The sequence below is a fragment of the Macadamia integrifolia genome, chromosome 10 (genome assembly GCF_013358625.1).
Source record: "Macadamia integrifolia cultivar HAES 741 chromosome 10, SCU_Mint_v3, whole genome shotgun sequence".
Taxonomy (NCBI): Eukaryota; Viridiplantae; Streptophyta; class Magnoliopsida; order Proteales; family Proteaceae; genus Macadamia; species Macadamia integrifolia.
Genome location: NC_056566.1, coordinates 16,460,161 through 16,480,097, shown reverse-complemented (window position 1 = coordinate 16,480,097; position 19,937 = coordinate 16,460,161). Strand labels below are relative to the sequence as shown.

General features: G+C 39.2%; 1 protein-coding gene, 1 long non-coding RNA gene and 1 pseudogene across 7 annotated transcripts in view; 1 reads left to right on the top strand and 2 right to left on the bottom strand.

Annotated features, from left to right (window-relative positions):
• Positions 1-15,723, bottom strand: part of LOC122090493 (Fanconi anemia group J protein homolog) — a 31,670-nt gene extending 15,947 nt beyond the window's left edge. For 5 of the 6 annotated variants that reach the window (XR_006143658.1, XR_006143659.1, XM_042660112.1 and 2 more), the window contains exons 1-12: positions 15,088-15,723; positions 13,379-13,469; positions 13,027-13,102; positions 6,687-6,751; positions 6,554-6,601; positions 6,348-6,448; positions 6,093-6,234; positions 936-997; positions 540-613; positions 390-460; positions 149-236; positions 7-79 (exon numbers count right to left, since the gene is read on the bottom strand). Coding sequence is in view for 4 of the 6 variants with exons in the window: in XM_042660112.1 (XP_042516046.1) it covers positions 7-79; positions 149-236; positions 390-460; positions 540-613; positions 936-997; positions 6,093-6,234; positions 6,348-6,448; positions 6,554-6,601; positions 6,687-6,751; positions 13,027-13,102; positions 13,379-13,469; positions 15,088-15,421 (1,225 nt within the window). In the remaining 2 variants the exon portion in view is untranslated. Of the gene's footprint in view, positions 1-6; positions 80-148; positions 237-389; positions 461-539; positions 614-935; positions 998-6,092; positions 6,235-6,347; positions 6,449-6,553; positions 6,602-6,686; positions 6,752-13,026; positions 13,103-13,378; positions 13,470-14,006; positions 14,219-15,087 lie in introns of those variants that run through there. The other variant, XM_042660115.1, reaches the window with a different exon arrangement.
• Positions 15,724-15,816: 93 nt separating this feature from the next.
• LOC122090494 lies at positions 15,817-16,840 on the bottom strand (annotated as a pseudogene).
• A 381-nt stretch (positions 16,841-17,221) lies between these two features.
• Positions 17,222-19,234, top strand: LOC122090495. The gene is made up of 3 exons (XR_006143660.1): positions 17,222-17,408; positions 17,494-17,605; positions 19,017-19,234. It is a non-coding gene; the product is annotated as an uncharacterized LOC122090495 (long non-coding RNA).
• The last annotated feature ends 703 nt before the right edge of the window (positions 19,235-19,937 follow it).

Genomic DNA, 19,937 nt, shown 5'->3' with positions numbered 1-19,937 from the left:
AAGTACCTTCCAGTACTGCTGCGGACATGCCAGTTAAAGAAACTTCCTTAGACTCCACATTAGATGCAGCTTTGATTGCCTTCACCAACCAAAATCAAGTAAGGGTGAGAATATTAAGAATTAAGCCTAAAGCAACTTCAAGAAGTACCTTCGCTGCACACTCTTTCAAGATTGGGAAGCAATGTTTAGATATACCAGCCTCTTGAAGCTCTCTTAAGGCCTTCTCACCAGTCCAACTGAAATAGACAACAAAATAAATACAGAAATAAATATCAATATATTTGCACAGAAAAAAAAAAAAATCTGGTTCTTTGGTTCAAGAACCTGTCCTCAAACCATAGTACTGGTTTTTTTGATACAAAAAAATATAAATAAAATTGTCAAGTTACCAAGTGCAATAGTGCTGAAATTCATGCTTCTGCAAGGTACTTTTCCTCTGACCAATCCAACTTATAATTCCCTGCACAAGCATGAGAGCAATGCTGACCAGGCAGGCCTCAATGATCACTAGGGTTATAAGCCCCACAAAAAAAATTTACCTCAATTGTCTCATGTAGAGGTTGATAAGTTGTTGAATCAGCAAAGCACAGTTGCCCTAATTCTGTCTGCAACACTTTCATAATGATTTACGACAAAAAGCATGATATTAGGCCCAACAATCAATTTGGCCAGTTTGAATACTGAGGATGACAGTTTACTGTCCAATCAAACCTGAACTGGATTTACACTGACCCAAAACAAATCAAGTAGGCAAACCATTCCTTGAAAAGAAGAGGGGTGGGGGAAGCAAACCAAGAACAGTGAAGAGGAAAATGATTGCATCATGGCTGTGACTGGATCAGGTTGTGCAGATGCTAGCTGGTGGCTATGGGTCAGGTCAATAATTGCCACCCTACATACAACAGAATAAAAATAGCAATAGATGCAATATTTACCATCCAGCATATCTTCTTCAACATCCACACTACCAGCTTCACGTGCCATGTCCTCTATATTGCTGTAATACAGTCAAATCTAGTTAAAATTTGGAATAACCAAAAATGAACACCAAACATTACACCAAATCTAGAAAGAGTAATAAGAAGATCTAAAACTCATCTCCTGCTAAGCAATGAAACAATCTTTTGAAACCTAAATGGCTACAAATAATAGTTTATATGATAACAAGGAAGAACATGGTTCTAGTCAAGTCCATGATTTTGAGGATTGGACAATGTCTTTGACACATCAAACTAGGGGTGAAACAGGGCCGGGTTGGGCTGGGTTTCTTAAAACCCTAACCCAACCCTAGGTCCTCAAAATTCAACCCAGGCCCAACCCAACCCTATCGGGTTCATGTTTAGGCCCAACCCTGCCGGGTTCATACCACCCTAGTTGACCCTATCAGGGCCAGGTTGGGTCGGGTTGGGCTGGGCTGGGTTGACCTTGGCTTCTGTAATGGTTGGATTAACCTTGATTGACATGTTTTTTCCATTCATGTCTCATATATTAAAAATTATAAAAAAATAAAATACCTATTGGAGCCCTAATTTCTATTATAAAGATGCAAGGTCAAATTTCGGGCAAGGTTGGGTCGAGTTGGGCCAGGTGAGGCCTCAACCCTAACCCAACCCAACCTTGACCCAAGGTTGGGGTTTTTCAACCCTAACCCACCCTCAGGGTAAAAAAACTTAGCCCAAACCCTGTTCGGGCTCAGAGCGGGTTCGGGTTGTCAGGGCCAAACTTTCACCCCTACATCAAACAGTCATGAATAGCATAGTTCATCATCTTGGTCGAAACATGTAGTTTTGACCAAGATATTTTGGTTTCGCAAGAAACTAAACGGAACCTGGGCTCAAAATGGTATTGGAGCAGGTTTCAACCAGGTTTCAACCCAAACCTGGATCAACCCCAGGCTTTAAAGTCACATCTCTCCCACGAAGCATGACAATTTTTGATAGTTTTTGACGGAGAGCTCGAATATCCCAATGGAAACTTGGAGGTAGATTTGTGTCAAAATGCCTCCCTGGGTTTAGAATATTCAGTAAACAGCACCTAGGAACAACAGTAATTGATGCCTAATATCATTTAAATAAGGACTTTATGAATATTTCCATTTACTTAAGATATTATTCATAAATAAGCAAACACCCCCACCAAATGAAAAAAAAAAAACAAATTCCAAAAGGATAAGAAGTCAACCCCATGGTTCGAGAGTTTACCCCGCCCCCAAAAAAAAACCTAGTTCAAGAGCAAAAAAATAATTTTTTGTTGTAGTGGGGATTTTCAACTTTCGAATGCTAAGGTTTTTCTCAAATCTAAAAATTCCATAATTGTAATAATGGGTTTTACAGAAAGTGTCAATTTCAAACGGGGCATTGTAATACTCTAGAACTTTCTCTCCATTATTGTAAATAAAAAGGGCTGGTGTCATATTTAATACAAGTTAGTGTCCCATCCAACATCTTTTTTTTTTTTTTTTTTTTGAATAAATAATATATTAAAGAGAGAAGTAACAAGAATATACAAACAAAGGGGGAGAGATAGAAAAGGAAAAAAGGGGAAGGGAGACAAAGCAAGAAGCTACATAGCCGCAGCAATCAAGGGGGGAAGTAAAAAGGAGCTTGGCAAACCCGAGAAGACAACAATAAGCCTATTCCTTGGGGAATCCCTTACACTGCGATGGGGGAGCATGGCTGGCTTAGAACTAATTTAAAAAAAAAACGGATTTCCAAATCATATCAAAGGATGTAGAGGTCAAAGGTTACGTTCCATCTAAATGTGATTGATGGACGAGCAAAAAGCAAACTAACCAGCGGCATCGAATATAGTGCTACCTGCAAATGTCATGTCAACCCAAATTCACTCTCTCTAGAGAGGTAGAACAAGCCTTCTCGAGGGCCAACAACAACTTAGAATCTGCTTCCAAAGAGAGGTGGCAAAAGGAAAAGAAAAGAAAAGATGATCAACATCTTCAATACCATTCCAAGAGAGGCAACAGGAAGCGGGGACATGGATGTGTCTATAGATTAAGAAAGACTAGGTGGGAATGGGAAGACAGTTGGAGAGAGCATGCCAAGCAATAAAGGAATGATGGGGGATATGACCTTTGAACCAAACAATTTTCCTCCCAGGAACTAAGGGACCTCTAGCTCTGACCAAATCCCAGACAGAGAAGGAGCTAAAAAGACCAAAGGGAAAATGGGTCCAATTGACTCTATCTACTCTTCCGTGGTGGAGAGAGAGAGAGAGAGATCAAAAAGATGAGGGAGAGAGGGAGGGGGGCATCAAACTCCATTAGAGATGATGGAGGTAACAGGAACATCTCTAGGAAGACCAAAGGAATAGTGTGGATCTAGTACTAACTAAGGAGGAGAGGACACCAGAGTGGTGCTAGGGATCAAGCTAGTGGGAAGTGGAGGAACAATCCCCGATGGAGGAGGAAATAGCCGTAAGAGCAATGGATTTAGTCTTAAGGATATTGCGCCAAACCCAGTAAACATCAATGGAGGGGTAAACATATCAAAGGGACACCTTAAAAAAGAGAAAGGAGTAGATCTAGGATACCCAAATGTTGTTTTGCTTGGAGATAAGTTTCCAAATAAGCTTTGAGAATGCCAACAAAGTTGACATCCTTGATACTTCAATGGCTTAGACCACCCTCAGCTTTGGGGAGGCAAACAAAAGACCAACTAAGGGGATGAAGGACTTTGGCAGAGTCAACCCTTTCAGAGGAAGGTACAGGAGAGATTTAAAGGCCTTGATGGTATATTGGGTAAGACAACGACTCCCGACCAGTAAAGGTAACAAGATTGGAGCATAGATTTGACAAGAACAAGGCAACCCACATAAGAGGAGTTTGCCTTCCAATGTTTGAGCCTTTTTTCATGAGGTGAAGCACTAGACAGACAGCCTAGAGGAAATGAGGGGAAGGCCAAGATATTTAACTGGAAGGGATCCAAGAGAGAATCCAATCAGCTAAAGGAGATGGGCAATGGAGGCAATAAAACCCTAACAAGAAAGAGCAGGGATTTGAGAAGGTTGTTACTAAGGCTTGACATAAATTCGAAAAGGCAAAGGGAAGACATAATGGACCCAATGGAGAAGGTATCTGCTTTGGACAAGATCATTAGATCGTCAGCGAAAGTGAGATGAGTGATGTTAAAGGCCTTGCATTTGGGGAGGGGAGAGATGAGGTGGAGATTAGTATTAGATTGGATGGCTCTAGAGAGGACCTCAAGAGAGAGGGAGCAGCCTTGATTGATCCTCCCAAAGAAGGAAAGTAACCGGTCGGGTTGCCATTGACCAGGACTGAAAAGCTGGGGCAAGAGATGCAGGAGAGAATCCAATGCACAAGGACAAGGAGAAAGGACATCTGAAGTAGGACATCAGAGATAAATCTCCAACTGATGGAATCAAAAGCCTTATGGAAGTCAATCTTGAGGAGGGTAGCAAAGGAATGAGATTTCCTGTTAAAACCTCTCGCAATCTCATGACAAAGCATAATGTAGTCAGAGATACTCCTCCCAATAAAGAAAGCAGATTAGTTAGGACGAACCAAGGAATTGATTACAGTCTGTAACCGGTTGGAAGGATTTTGGCAATGAAATTGTAGAGGATGTTGTAGAGAGAGATAAGCCTGAAGTCAAACATGGAGGATGCTCCATCTTTCTAGGGGATAAGGCACAAGAAGATATGGTTCACTCCTTTTATTTTACCAAGGTCAAAAGAGAAGCTATGAATAGCGTGGATGAGGACCTCATGAATAATATCCCAACAGGAAGAAAAGAATCCCATGCTCAAGCCATCATGGTTGGGGGCTTTGTTGGGCTTGAGGAAGTAGACAGCCAACAAGATTTCTTCAGAAGAGGGGATAACCTGAGAGTGGCCAAGAGATGATTGGGAATGAATTTGTTGAGAAGGAGAGGAGAGATGGGAGGGGGATTGAAGATATATTTAAAGTAGTTAACGGCCTCAGCTTTAATGCAATCAGGGGAGAGGAGAGATCCATCACTTGCGATAAGACTGGAATCGATGGAAATAGGCAGAGTTGGAATCACCAAGCTCAAGCTATTTAATCCTAGATTTTTGTCGAAGAAATCTCTCAACTAATCAATTAGGGAGGATACCTCATAGGAGATGGAATTTTCTTTGATGGCAATGGAATGGTTGTCGCATCCAAATTGAAAGCTAAAATGAGGGCATCCATAAATCTTATCATGATAGAACATCATTAAAAACCAAAAGGGTGGTAAAATAATCGTTTGTTTTAATATCTACAGTTTATTTTCATTCAAAGCAACACAATCAATAGATTAACAAAGATAATACTATAAATTCTCCACACAGCTAATGGGAGCTCCTCTATTGCCTTCGTTCGAAGCCCAAACATTTCACCACCGATTTTGATGAATCAATGGATATGGCACCAAAATGAACAGGCATGGGAAAAATCTAAAGATGTAAATTAGTTATATTCTAAATACACATGTTTTCCACTGCTAATCCTTTATTTGGTTCATTTTAAAACCGGTGTGGGACTTTTTTCTTCGTTCTTTTTCCTTTTCTAACCTTTTAAGTTCTTTCCAACAACAAACAATCTAACGATCAAGAGAAGACTACTAGCCATCAAGTCCTTAAGCTAAATATACTAAACTAAGAATGTAATTGTAACATAAACATAAATGTAAATTGTCATTGAAAGGAACATTAAGGAGAGGAGAAGGCAAGAAGTAGAAAGAACTGATGGTTATAGTGCATGAATTTGAATTTTGCTTAGTATTTGGTAGTCCACCATTGATGCTTCCTTTTCAAAAAGCATAACTATCAATAAATAATAGGACAGCTGAGACTAAAGCTGTAAAGCATCTTCAAACTCCTTAAAATAAACCCCCATAGTAATGACGCATATACTGCTTTATAAAGATAAATTACATTAATCTATGAAGGGGGAGAAGAGAGAGGATAAAGTTACATTTTTTAAATATTAATAGTAAATAGAAATTAATATAGAAGGAATTTGTCAATAGTATGAGCATCATTGATAATTCCACTGTTCAACATAAAAGTGAAAAATGTAGAAATAATCTCATGCATCTAAGGAAAGTGCATACTGGGCTTCATCAAGAATGAGAATTGATCCTTTAAGATCTACTTCCATTGCTCTCCGAATTATTGGATTAATTACATAGCTATAAGGACAAAAAACTAGCTTTGCCACTTCTGCCATAGAACGTGCTGCATAGTAAGAACAACCTACAACAAAAGGTATTCACATTAAGGCTTTAGATAGGATCTGCAATTTTTTATGAACTTAAACCAGAGAATATCTGGGTCAATAATAATAAGAAGAATAGAATAATCTAAACCATTAACAGCTCGTCCAACTTTCACAAGGTCTTCAATATCATGAGCTTCATGGCAGCCGCCACTATGAAGTGATGGGTGAGCTTTGACTTTATGCGCATTTCTGATCAGTGAAAGAGATAAGGTATCAATTGTTCATGGAAAAAAAGAAATAGAGAAACATAACGATTGATGACCAAATATGGATATACAAACGAAAAAAACTCACTTGAATTCAAAGCATCCAACACCTGCTGGGTCCTTCAGAAGCTTCTTGCTGGAAAATTTACAGCAACCTCATGTTAGCAGAAGATCAGAAGAAAATAAACACATTAAACACTCCTTAAGGCTTAGACTTGCACCATTTCTCATCAATGTTTTCTTGTCCACATATGTGCTTGTTGGTGCAGTAGTGTTTCTTTGATGCCTGAAAAGATTGGATGTGCAATAACAGAACAACAGTAGCTATATCAAATTCTAAGAACATGAGTCTGAATAAACAATTTATGCTATATTTCTCAAACCTATATATATATATATATATATATATATATAAAACAATAGATACTATTATGTATCATATATAGTTATCAAGGCACCGGCCATATACCTTGGAGCCTAGGTGAGGCCTTTTTGGTCAATGCATGCATAAAACAGGTCTTGAAAACATAGTCATCAAGGCACTGACCAAGTACCTTGGAGCCTAGAAGCCTAGGCGAGAGCCTAAGTTTATTGGACAATGCATGCATAAAACAGGTTTAGTTTAGGACATTTCAGGTTATTCTAGTACTTCCTGGTTACTAATATCCTGAACATGTTATGTCAATGTTAGTTTTCTTTAGCATCAATATAAAGTAATAAAGTAAAGAGGGGACATGAAGCATTCAACAGTCAATCAATTATCAATCAAAAAACTCATCAAAAGTCAAGACAAGCAAATAAACAATCAAGGAAGTATTCATTTTTCCAATACAACAATTATAGGGCTCAGTTGTACTCATTTTTCCAATTTTAACCTCTTAGTTTTACTGTTTCTCTAACTTTAACCACCTTGACGATATGAGAAATTACAACAAGGTACCCTAGAGGCATACAACCATAGATGAGTTTGAAGAAAACTAAATTAAACCCAACATGATGGCCAAATTGTAAGAAATTAGGCAAGTGCACACCCTGCCGATTCTAAAGGGCCTTGGGGGCTAGACAATGCCTTGACAACCAGAAAACTACAGTTCACTCCCTTAGTAATCTCGATTTTTATGATTTTTAGAGCACAGTATTTCCTAGATTCAATGCACTGGTTATATTCCCTAACAATCATAGTAGCTTCATAGATAAAACTCAACTCAACTCAACTCAACTCAGCCTTAGCCCAACTAAATGGGGTCGGCTCCAAGGATCCTTCTTCTCCAATCAGCTCTATTCAAAGCCATACTTATTATAGTCCTAAGCTATGCATGTCTTTCCGCACCACTTCTCCTAGAGTCATTTTTTGACTACCCGTAGCTCCTTTAGCTCTTTCAATCTAAATCAAATCACCTCTCCAAACTGGAACATTCAAAAGCCTCGTAGCATATGTCCATGCCACCTCAAACAACTTTCTCGCAACTTAACATGTATCAAAGCTACTCCTAAATTAGCTCTAATTTGTTCATTTCTTTTTCTTTTCAAATTTCACCACTCATCCATCTCAACATCTTCACTTCAACTACACTAAGTTTGCTTATATGTTGTTTCTTTATTACCCAACATTCTACTACATATATCATTGCTGGTCGTATAACTATGCTATAAATTTTTCTTTCGAATTTTAAATGGATATTTCAATCCACAACACTCCAAACACAGCCCTCTACTTCTTTTTTTCTTTCTTTCTTTCTTATCCCTTTTTGGTCTCCACATCAATGTCCTCAAATCTCGGCCCTTCCTATATGGGATCCCTAAGGAATCCAAAGCTTGTCTCCTCGATCCCAACGGCTTCTCCATAGGTTCGCTCCCCGTTAAATACCTTAGCCTCCCACTAAACACTGCCAGGCTGATGGCCCATCATTGTGCTCCCATGTTGAGCAATATCGGCAAGAAGCTTCAGCTTTGGAAAGGCAAGATCCTTTCTTACTCAGACGCGTCGAGCTCATCTGATCAGTTCTTCAATCCTCTTAGATCTACTAGTCGAGAGTCTTTGAGCTTCCAAAATCGATCATCAAATCCATCAAATCCTTTTTTTGCACTTATCTCTGGAAAGGGGTTAATTCATCCAAATTCCTCCATCCCATCCGATGGTCCTCTGTCTACCTGCCTGCCTGCCCACGGCTGAAGGTGGTCTTGGTCATAGTTTGTGTAGAATCAAATATGCCAACTCTCCAAGCATCATCAAGCTTATCTGGAAATTAGTTTCCAAGCAAAACAACATCTGGGTTTCTTGGGTCTACTCCTCTCTCCTCCACAATAATTTCCTCTGGAACTCCCCTCTCCTCGGACATTTCCTGGGTGTGGAGCAAAATCCTCCAAGCTAGAGCTATTGCCTTGAATGCCATCCACTCCAATATCGGGGACATGTCCTCCACCTCCTTTTGGCTTAACAGTTGACACCCTGATGATATCCTTTTCCTAAAAATGGGTCCTTGAACCATTTACTCTTCGGGGATCCCCAAGGATGCCCTTATCACCTCCTTTATCTCCAATGGTTCCTAGTCTATTGCCCCCTTCCCTCTCTCTTTCTCCCAGCTGGTCCTCTCTCCCTTCCCTACCTCCTCTTAGTGGCAGATACGCATCATCTGGTCCCCTTCTTCCTTGGGTTGCTTTTCCTATTCCCATGCTTGGCACCTAGTTCATTCCCATGCCTCTTCTTCCCCTTGGCATAAAGTCGTTTGGTTCAAATCTCACATCCCTCGTCATAGCTTCACCGCTTGGAGAACGCTCTCCAACTGTCTTCCACCCAATCCTTTCTCATTTTCCGTCATATCTCCGTCCCCCTCCCCCGCTTGTTGCATGAGTTGGAAGTTGGAATAATATCTCTTCTTTTGTTACCCCTTTTTCTCCTCCATCTAGAAGGGTGTCCTTGCGAAATGTTCGCCTGCTAGTAGAAGACCCCTCCCACTTACGAGAGAATGGATATGGATTGATATGACATTTGTTGGGAACTCTATATGTGACACTACCGGAAAGTTCATGCTTTGTGCTGCCATCAACCATATTTGGTTGGAGTGTAATCTTCGTAGATGGACTTACAACTCTAGATCATTCGACAAGATTTAGAATGTCATCCACTTCGATGTCTCCTCTCCTCTAAGCTTTCTTCGGTCCTTGGTAGCCATGTTGTGGACTCCCCCAGGAACCGACTTATTATTGCTTCTAAGGGTTTACTTCATCGCTTTTGTTTCCCCATCCCCCCTAGGGGTGTAGCCTCCTTTGGTTGTGCTTTGCTCCCCTCGGAACCTTGATTTTCCCCTTTGGAGCCTTGTATATTCCCCATCCCCTTTTTTCTCCCTTGTTATATATTTCTTATTCACCCAAAAAAATATTATCAGCAAAAAGCATACACCACAGAATTTGATCTTTTAATGCCTTTAGTCAGCTCAACTGTAATCGAGAATTCGCTACCCTCCCCCCCTCCAATCCTTGCACTAGTCAGTAGTCACTACACCCTTATACATATCTTTAACTACATCCACATATTTACTCAGAATACTTTTCTTTTGTAACACTTGCCAAATTAACTCTCAAGGGACTCTATCATAAGCTTTTTCTAAGCCAATAAAAACCATATGAAAATGCTTCTTACATTCTTTAAATCTTTCCATTAGTCTCCTAAGCAGATATAAAGCTTTCGTGCCCCTATCCCTCCCGGCCACCGTGGAAGGGACAAACCCTTTGGCTTCTCTCTTCCTAGGGATTGTTTACCTCTACCTCTGCTGGGGATTTCATCTGTTCCAAAGGTTGTGCCTTGGCAGTAACACTATCTGGTTTAAAGGCCACATTCCTAGTCATAGCTTTATGGCCTGACGAGCTCTCACTTACTACCTTCCCATGCAATCTTTTCTCATATACCGGCATATTCAAGTTCCCCCCCTCTTGCTGCCTCTGATGGAATGGTACTGAAGATGTAGACCAGATTATCTTCTCTTGCCCCTTCTCCTTTGTTTGGAAGAGGGTCCTCCGCTCCTGTTGGGCGTTGGCCATCCAGCAAGAGAATCCTTCCTTTATCTAAAGAATGGATCTAGACTGACATGACTTATGGAGAGTCTTCTATTTGTGATTTGATTGGGAAGCTAGCTTTTGGTGCCACGATTAGTCACGTTTGGATGGAGCACAATCTTCATAGATGGACTTCCAACTCTTGATCTTTCGATAAGAATTGGAAAGCCATCTACTTTGAGGCAAGCTTCAAGCTTAGTTGTCTTCGACGTCGCCGTGTTCGTGACACACCAAGGAACAGTCTCATTGTTGTCTCCTTGGGCCTCCCCTCCTCCATCATTGCCCCCTTAATGTATACTTTCTCTTAGTTGGGCTCTTGTCCCCCTGATGTTGCCCCCTCCCTTGAGGTCTTGTCCCTTGTGGCTCCACCCTCTTCCCTTTGTATATTATTCCTCTTGTTGATGCAAATATTTATTCACCCCAAAAAAATATAAAGCTTTTGTGGTTGATCTTTCTAGCATAAATCCAAATTTAGTTTTATTCCTCTACAATTAATGCAACTTTAAATATCACCTTTATTGTTATAAATCAAAACTATCAGTAGTTAATTGTTGCACACAGATAAAATATTCATGTTTGGAGATTTTATCTCATCCATTGCAAATATTAAGGACATAGTTGTTATTGGCACCAAGCCCGTCGACAACAGCCTCAAAGCTTAGTTGAGTCATTGGCAAAGCCAATCTGCCCAAGGTAAGGCCTCAACTGCCATATTTTTATGCCAATTCCAAGTATGTTTGCCAAATCTAGAGATGTTTTTTCTTCTTCCCCTCTTTCCCCCTTCCCTTTGTCACATATTTCCCCTCTGTTTGGCATGGCACCTTGACAGGAAACTAGTGGCTTTGTGGCCTAGGCGAGGCCTTGATAACTATGGTTGGACAGCAAAATCCGTTTTACAAGCCCTAATCTACAAGTATAAACTTATTCAATGATTACTCAAAAGGAAATTGACCATGGGAGATCATAAACCTTCAATTTCTCTGGTTAATTTTTGCTCTTAGGTGTTGTTTTTGTAGGCCCAAAATCAATCAACTTTATATATGATGTTAAGGTATGCCCACCCAGGTCTTAAATTTTGGCCGTCAACTAGTAAATTTAGGTTTCAATTTCACTCAAAACTGAATTTGTAGTACAAACTCAGAAAGAACATCGATATCCAGTTAAATCTAAGGGAAATTTTTTTATATTTTTATCCTATCCAATTTTTTTCTGCTTGTATTTTCTGCCTTTTCTCTCTGTTATTGTGTGCTGATATATATACTATTGTAGCCTTTACTTGACAGCTCGAGATTTTGGGATAATCAGTAGTAATATGGTATCAAAGCCAGGAGGGCAGGTGCCCGATCCCTAGTATGTGTGAGGGGTTTGTGTCGTGTGTTATTGTGCCCCTAAGCTTTGTGCCCCTTGGTGTCATGTGATGGTGTCACATTCAGAGCCGTGCATGCGTGTGGACCTGCATGTGCAGGGCGGGTTGTTGTGTGTTGAAATACATTGTTGTTGCCTTTAATTTAAAGCTCGAGCATTTGGGATAAATTGTTGTAACACTCTCTTTCTTAATCTTCCCTTTTTTTACATTTCTTCTTGTTCTTTTTTGCTTCTTGATTTCTTCTATGCTTCTTCAGTTCTTTCCAATCCCATCCAAACTCTAGCTTTGTAGATTTCATCCTAGTTATTATCAAAACCAAAACCAAAATAAGAATTCCAGTAAACCAAAATTCTTGTTAGTTATTATTCACTATTATTCAGGACAACAAAGTCCATTTCTCTTGTGACTCAAACTCTCAAATGACCTAAAGTTCCATCAGTTTCAGCAACACTAGAAACCACTAAATTTTTTGTCAAGATTTTCGAGCATACGTGGACCCAGTGGCTGTATGTATAGTGAATTTATTTGTTTCAAGGCATACCTACATGAAACAAATCTATATTTGAAAATTGGAAAAAGTTTTACCATCGCAAACTATATGAAATATACATAGGATAATTGACATGGAGACCAACGAATTATTTTGATAGACTGATTGCATGACATACTCAGGAGCAAAATCCGAGCTTTGTTGCATATCCACCCTACTTGACAGCAATTATACCGACGTATTGGAAATGAAGGTGATTGAAGGGGAAAAAAAAAAGAGATTGAGGATCAACACATTGCTTAATCATTTTAGGAAGTACCTCCAAGGTTCTTAGAAACTAAAGGGGAATAAAGATAAAAAAAAATTAAAAGGGTTAACTAAAGCACCCCAATGCTTGCTGGCTAAATAAAAATAAAATAAATAAAATTTAATATACATCCTCTCAGGACATCGTCTTAACAACCATCTGTAAGAAATGAAACCCTAAATTTTAAATTAATGATTAATACACATGTTACCATTAAAAGAATATGAGCATCTAATACAATTGATAGCAAGTAGGTTAGAAATCTACAGCAAGCGAAGTGGAGATGTTATCAACTCATCAAAACAAAAGAAATAAATGACAACATTTAAGAGTATTAGGACCTACCAAAACTGCCATTTTAACTCGATATGATGTTTTGCGGTATTCCCGAATCAATTGACTAATTTGTGAATGTGTCCTCCTTATATAACCAATGGAAGGCAAGTTATTACTTCAAATAATAATAATGATTGAGCAACAATAGTAGCATCTATCAAACAAACACTAAGAATAGTTTCAACTTTATCATCTCTTCACTGAATCAAATCTTCCATCAAAAGTCCATGAATTACATTTTAATTCATCCAACTTCACTGTATAATAGATTACCTAAGTAACATTACCATAAATTTCTCACATTAGCTGCATGAAGACAGCAATTGTGTCTAATTCTGATGCAGAGAAAAATAAAACTCACGAGGCATAAAAGATGGTAGGTGTCTTTTTCTTTGGACTCATACTGTTCATTGCAGATGGAGATGGTTGTAGAGCTCCCGGTATTGAATTACCTGAGCAATTCCATTTGAAAAATGTTGTTAGAACTGTCAAACTATGCATGGAAACCAAGATTCTAATCAAAGAACTGTCACAGCTCTTGGTTTTTCTGATGAGTCAGAAGATAACATGATATGTTCCATTAGATCAAATGAACCATAACAGCACACTATCATCACCCCATCCATACTCACAGAGTGACTGCTCTTTAGTGCCCTCAGATATCCTATATAAAACATTTATTATAAAATATTTATATTAAGGAGAAAAAAAAAAGACAGCACACAGACAAGATCAACATAATGGTGCACTAGAGTCAGAAGCTTGAAGAGGCAGATTTCAAGTTCAAGATGGCTCATGCATTTCCCCTCAAAGCCACTCCAGATTTTACACTCTAGGTATTGTCAATTTCCTTATGGTAATTAAAGTTAGAAACAGTGCCCTAGAAAAACAAAATATAAAATCCAAAACAACAATTGACATACATGTTGATTATCCAATGAGAAATCTAAAGAAAAATGCATACCCCATTTTTGTGAGTTAAGTCTAACCTTATTGAGTGATTCGTAGATGATCACAAAATGATGCCACTTGAATTTTCAAAGACATCATAAGCAATCAAGGTGTTCACCCCAACTGATGGTTAGATATACCACAATCCGGTATTTTGAGCTTCGTCCCTTGTTGTGTGACTGAGATAATATATATACAAGAAACTGGTCTCGATCAAAACTGACCAAAATCACAGAGTTTCTCTCTTTTGAGCCAATCTAAAATGAAACCTAAGTTTTGACCCTAGGTTTCAACCTAGGGAGGGCTCAATGTCAAAACCTTAAAACAAGATCTGGCACATTTCGGCCTAAACAAAGTCTGAAACCGAGATTTGATCCTAATCTCTAAGGTGTAGATGACCAACCATAAAATCCAACCCCAAGAGAGATGCTAGCCACCTAATGACCACATTCAAAATGCCCCTTGGGCTTACCTTTGACACTTGCCAATATTCACCTAGACAAGAGATATGGACTAAAAATATAGACATTACTTTCTATAGAACAATGAGAGGAAATTTATGATATTTTGAAGTTACTAGATAAAAACACCTTTTACAATAAATCTTTTCAAAATGAAATTTTGTAGGTGAGTATACAGTTCCATAATTTTCAAGTCACTAGCAATGGAAAACAATCACTAAGATCAACACTCAATGTACACGAGGTCTTTTCATCAAAGGACTTCATAAAACTTATGGGCAACGACTATTGAGAGACTATTCATCATGTCTCCCATAATCTGAGCATTTTTTATTTACACCCTTCAAACCCATCATAGTCCAACGATGCACATGTAAGCCAAGGACTACAAAGTGGCTCACCATCCACAAAACCTGTCCACTAATCCACTAAATCAATAACAATAGTACCATTAAATTAATTTTACAAGCCACAAAAATATTCCACGTGCCACACAAGAAAATAGAAATGTAAATGTCCAATATTGATGTGCAAGATAATCACAAAATACTTGTCTATTAGCCACAAGCAATGGTATATGCCATACGGGCGATGGAAACTAGGGTGGAGCAACAAGCAAGGATTTCTAGCTAATACACATATTAAGTAGCATGATTACCGGAAGGTTCTGGTTCAGGAATAAATCCACCACCATGTGCGATGGGATCAGATAAGGCCTCGGGAGCTGGTTTGGATTCAGAAAGATTCTTCGTGTTTTGGTTCTGCTGCCATGCAAGCGTAGAGCAGAGGAGCGACAGAGATTTCCCAGTCCCAGTCGGTGATTCAAGTAATGCATGACAATGACCTTGACTCTGAGCTCGATCTAGGGTTGAAATCACCCTGCCCATGAATGCCAGCTGAGTACCATAGGGTTTGTACGGGAACTCCACCGGAATTCCCCCGATGTGGTAGACGCCGCTAGGTTTGTTAGGTTTAGTGGCCGTCGAATCCATCGTCACTCGCCTTTGCGGGTACTGAATCTGAAATCTTTGTAAGATAGTGAAGAGATTGAGCGATTGAGCACTATTATACCTTTCTGCTTCAACTCAGATTGTTCACAAATCGCAAACCCGTCATGGGAGGGAGGATGATAGAAATGGAAAGCGACAGACATCACGTTTTGGCGCGCGACAATTTTTAAGTTTTAGGGGAAAACTTTTTGGGGGGGAAACGAGAAAGCAGCAGATCCTTCCTCCAAAGGTCTCCAGGCCGAATGGTGGGTTCGGAATTACAGATCCATCCAACGGCCAATACTCGACAACGAGTGCAGGGGTGAGGTCTGAGATTGACGTATGAGATTCGATTTTGCGATCTTATTCCCGTTTGTTTCGATTTAAATAACCGAAAAAAATAAAAATTCTGTATTATGGGAGTTTTTATTAACTTTTTGGATTTTTTATATGGCCGTCTGACTATGATTATATTACAAACCCTTCCTGTTTTGAAAAATTACATAGAAATCTTAAGAGGAAAGGAATCTTGAGGGTCTGGTTGTCTAGCGCTTTACACCTTGATATAGTCAGATGTTTTCGTGCGCATTTTCATTGGTGTTGTCCACATCAAAGCGAATGTTGTGAATTCTCAAAATAACGGATCCGGCTCCTCTCCTATCAAGGTAAATGACATGTGTACATAAGCAATCCAACGGCTGTTAATAATTTTTATGAAAAAACCACCCATTTTTGTCCTTAACCCATACCCGAGCGCTGTATCCTTCCCCATCTGAAATCTTTCTTCTATTTTCTCCACAAATCAGACCTAACCTGCAACTCATCCCTTCTCTTTCGAACTACTGTCTTCCGAACTGCCCACCCCGAGAGCTTCTGCTACAGAGTGAGGATTCACAGATTCAAGTTTAATGAGAAGAAGCTCTACAGATTCAAGTTTCGTCACGGATATCAATCCATTCTGATCCCGATCGTACATATTGAAAGCATCTTTCAATTCCTTCATCCCACCAGCTTTCTCGCATCTCCGTTCTTACCTCCGCGGTGGAAATTAGCGAACTCTTGGAGATCGATGAAGCCATCTCCATCAGTATCAATGTCAGCCATCATCCTTTGGATTTCTTCCGGCGAAGTCTCGGGGCCAAGAGCATTGAGAACATTGCCAAGCTCCGTGGAAGAGATCTTGCCATCGCCATTAGCGTCGAATCGCTTGAATACCTTCTCAAGCTCTTCCATGTTCTCCAGATAAACAGAATATTTGAGGCCAGGGTTTTCAGAACTCATCGCGACTACCTTCTCGTGAGGCTGAGCAGTACTGGCTAGTACTTCTTCTGTTGGGTCGAAGAGACTTGCGAGAGAAAGAAGACAGATTTAATTGCATTATTCAGAGAAGAGTTCGAAAGAGAAGGGATGAGTTGTAGGTTAGCACGGCGCCCGGGTATGGGTTAAGGATAAAGTGGATGGTTTTTTAATGGGAAATAATAACAGCCGTTGGATCCATTTTGTACACATGTCAATTGCTCAGGATAAAAATGGGTCGTGCATTGAGTACGCTCTTATTAGAATAGCATACCTATCCCTCTCCCAACTTTTATATAGAGAAAATTGCATTGCCATCCCCTGAACTTTTGTCCTTATTCAATGTCACCTCCTGGACTTTTCAATACGTCAAAGCCATCCCCTAAAAATTCAAAAAATTTCAAATCAGTCCCTGCCGTTAGTCGACCGTGTTAAGTGAATGAAAATCGGTTAGTTTTTTTACAATATACCCAAAACACCCCCACTTATTGTGAGATAACAATATTGCCCTCCCTTTCATTTCTTCTTCTAAACCCATCTCCCTCTCACTCCTCACTCACTCAAATAGGGTCGAACAAGAAGAAGAAGAATATGGTAACCTGCAACTCGATCGTGCCCTCCGATGTGCGATTCTCAGGTAGAAAGCTGACTGGCGTGCGAACCTCTTCCCTCTTGCGTGCAAACCTCTCCCAAGGTATATAGTGTTCGGCTTCTTCTTTTTTGACATTTATGGTTCTTCTTCCTTGGTTAATCTAGAGTTTGGTTATTTCATTTTTCAGTATTTCTTAATGGAATTGGACTCGAAGGAGAGAGTTGGGTTTATGTTGGTGTCTTCGACCTTCAAAATTGGGATTTGAGAGCACACTGTTTGGGATTTGTATGGCTTTAAAAGTATGATAAAAAATTCTCAGTGTTAATTGTGGAATATGACCAATTTCAAAGGGACTTATCTTCAATATCTTACATGGAATGGATATTGTTTTATACTTTTTCTTCACCCCTCCCCCTTCTTACAAATTGTTCGCCTATGTCTTCTATTGCTATTATTTTTAGGGTAATTTACAACGCCACCCCCTGGAGAATGCCAATATTATAGGGACACCCCCTCTCTTTCACCAAATTGGACTCGGACCCCCTGCCGTCAGTCAGTGTTACAAAATACTTTGAAATGACGTTTTTGCCCTTATGAGTAAAACACTGGTAAGTTACCCATTTTCATTATCCCAAAATACCCCTCTTTACTTTTTTACCATTTCATTCTCCTTCTCTCCTCTACCAAAGGTTCAGATGAGTTCCAGCCAAGATAAACAGGACAGTCGCCGGCGAGTTTTGCCGTGCTAAGGTTTTCTCTCTCTCTCTCTCTCTCTCTCTGTTTTTCCACCAGGTTCGGCTGAAGTTTTTTTTTTTTCTATGTTTTTTTTTTTCTATGTTTTCTTTGGCGAGTTGCGTTTCCTCTCTCTCTCTCTCTCTCTCTCTCTCTCTCTCTCTCTGTTTTTCACAGGTTGGTTGATTTTTTTTTTTTCTATGTTTTTTCTCTGTGCCGAGTTTTACGTTCTCTCTCTCTCTCTCTCTCTCTCTCTCTCTCTCTCTCTCTCTGTTTTTCCACCAGGTTCGGCTGAAGTTTTTTTTTTTCTATGTTTTTTCTCTGTGCTTCGTCCCGGTTCAGCTGAAAGTAGAGCTGAGTTTCTTTTCTTTCTCTGATTTTTCTCCCTTTTTTTTTTTCCTGATGTTTCTCTGTTCCGCTCTTCTAGCCTTTTGAAGAATTGAAAGTACTCTTCGTCCCCTTCAACTGGTTCAATCCATGCTCTAAGGGCTGCTTGTCTCCATACTTTATTGATTCACTGCTCAAAGTTAGGTTGTGAGTTAGGTTTTCTTCTTCAATCGATTTTGGGAATAAAATCTTTAAGGGCAATTTCGGCACTCCCCTATTTTTAAGGGTAAAATGGTATTTTAAAAAAATATGAACTGCTGATATCAACATTCTTGGTATATTCTGTAATGTTGACTGACGGCAGGGGGTCCGAGTCCAATTTGGTGAAAGAGAGGGGGTGTCCTTATAATATTGGCATTCTCCAGGGGGTGGCGTTGTAAATTACCCTTATTTTTATGAGTTGTCATATAACTCGGTGTGATTGACATTTGGTCATAAATGGACAGCATTTTGGCTTTTTTCAGTGTTTTTTCCGTTATAGATCTATGACTTGTGTTCCCTATGTTTGAGTTATGGGTTTATATTTTGAGCATTTCTCATACTCTGGATGCTAATATATTGTAATCCACTTTTATCATGTTTAATTTACAGATAACCGATGTCTACCACGAGTGTCAATGACAGCAACCAAAGTGGATTAAGGTTTATGAATGTTATATGCAAATGTCCTTAACCCAAAAAGGGCATTGGTGTGAATTTCAGAGTCTAGTTCAAACCCAAACATGTTGTACTACTGCTGCCCTGAAGCACCAAGAGGATGTCGATTATTCTCATGATGTGAACCTATAGCTGCACCAAGACTTTTGCCACCCCCTGCAATTAATTCATAAGCAGTTGTTGGTGAAATAATCCAGAGTCAACAGATGAAATAAGAGATTCGTGCCTTGAAGAAAATAATTAAGCATTTAGAGAAAGCGTATGGAAAGATGAAAATTTTAATTGGTGTGCTTGTGGTGGTGTGTTTAGTATTATGTGTTAAAAAATGATTTTACAATGTTTAATAGTGAAGTTGTGTTGAGTATGTAATAATCTGAACTAAATGAAATCGTTCATTCTCACTGTTCTTATTACTAAGATGTTGGTTAATCATGACCTTCAAATTGAATGGGTAACATTTTGAGGGAGAGAGGGTCAGCATTGTGATGAGTTCCTAAAACAAATGGGCAACATTTTGACTGTAAACGGACAGCATTTTGGCTATAAAATGATATTTAATAATTGTAAATAAATAATTTTAAATCAACAATGTGATTTTCTCATACCAAATTGACATCCCATGTCTAATATTAAATTGACAATATCTTAATTAAATACTTGTAACATTACACACCTGAAACCAACATATTTCATCACAACCTATATCATGAATAAACATCCAAAACATATCCATGAATACTTGTTAAAAAACCTATTCATGACATATTCCGTACAACCATGTATAGTGTGAAATATAAATAGTTCTTACAAAAATCAAATCCGTCAAAAACATCAAATACCATAAGGAAACACCTA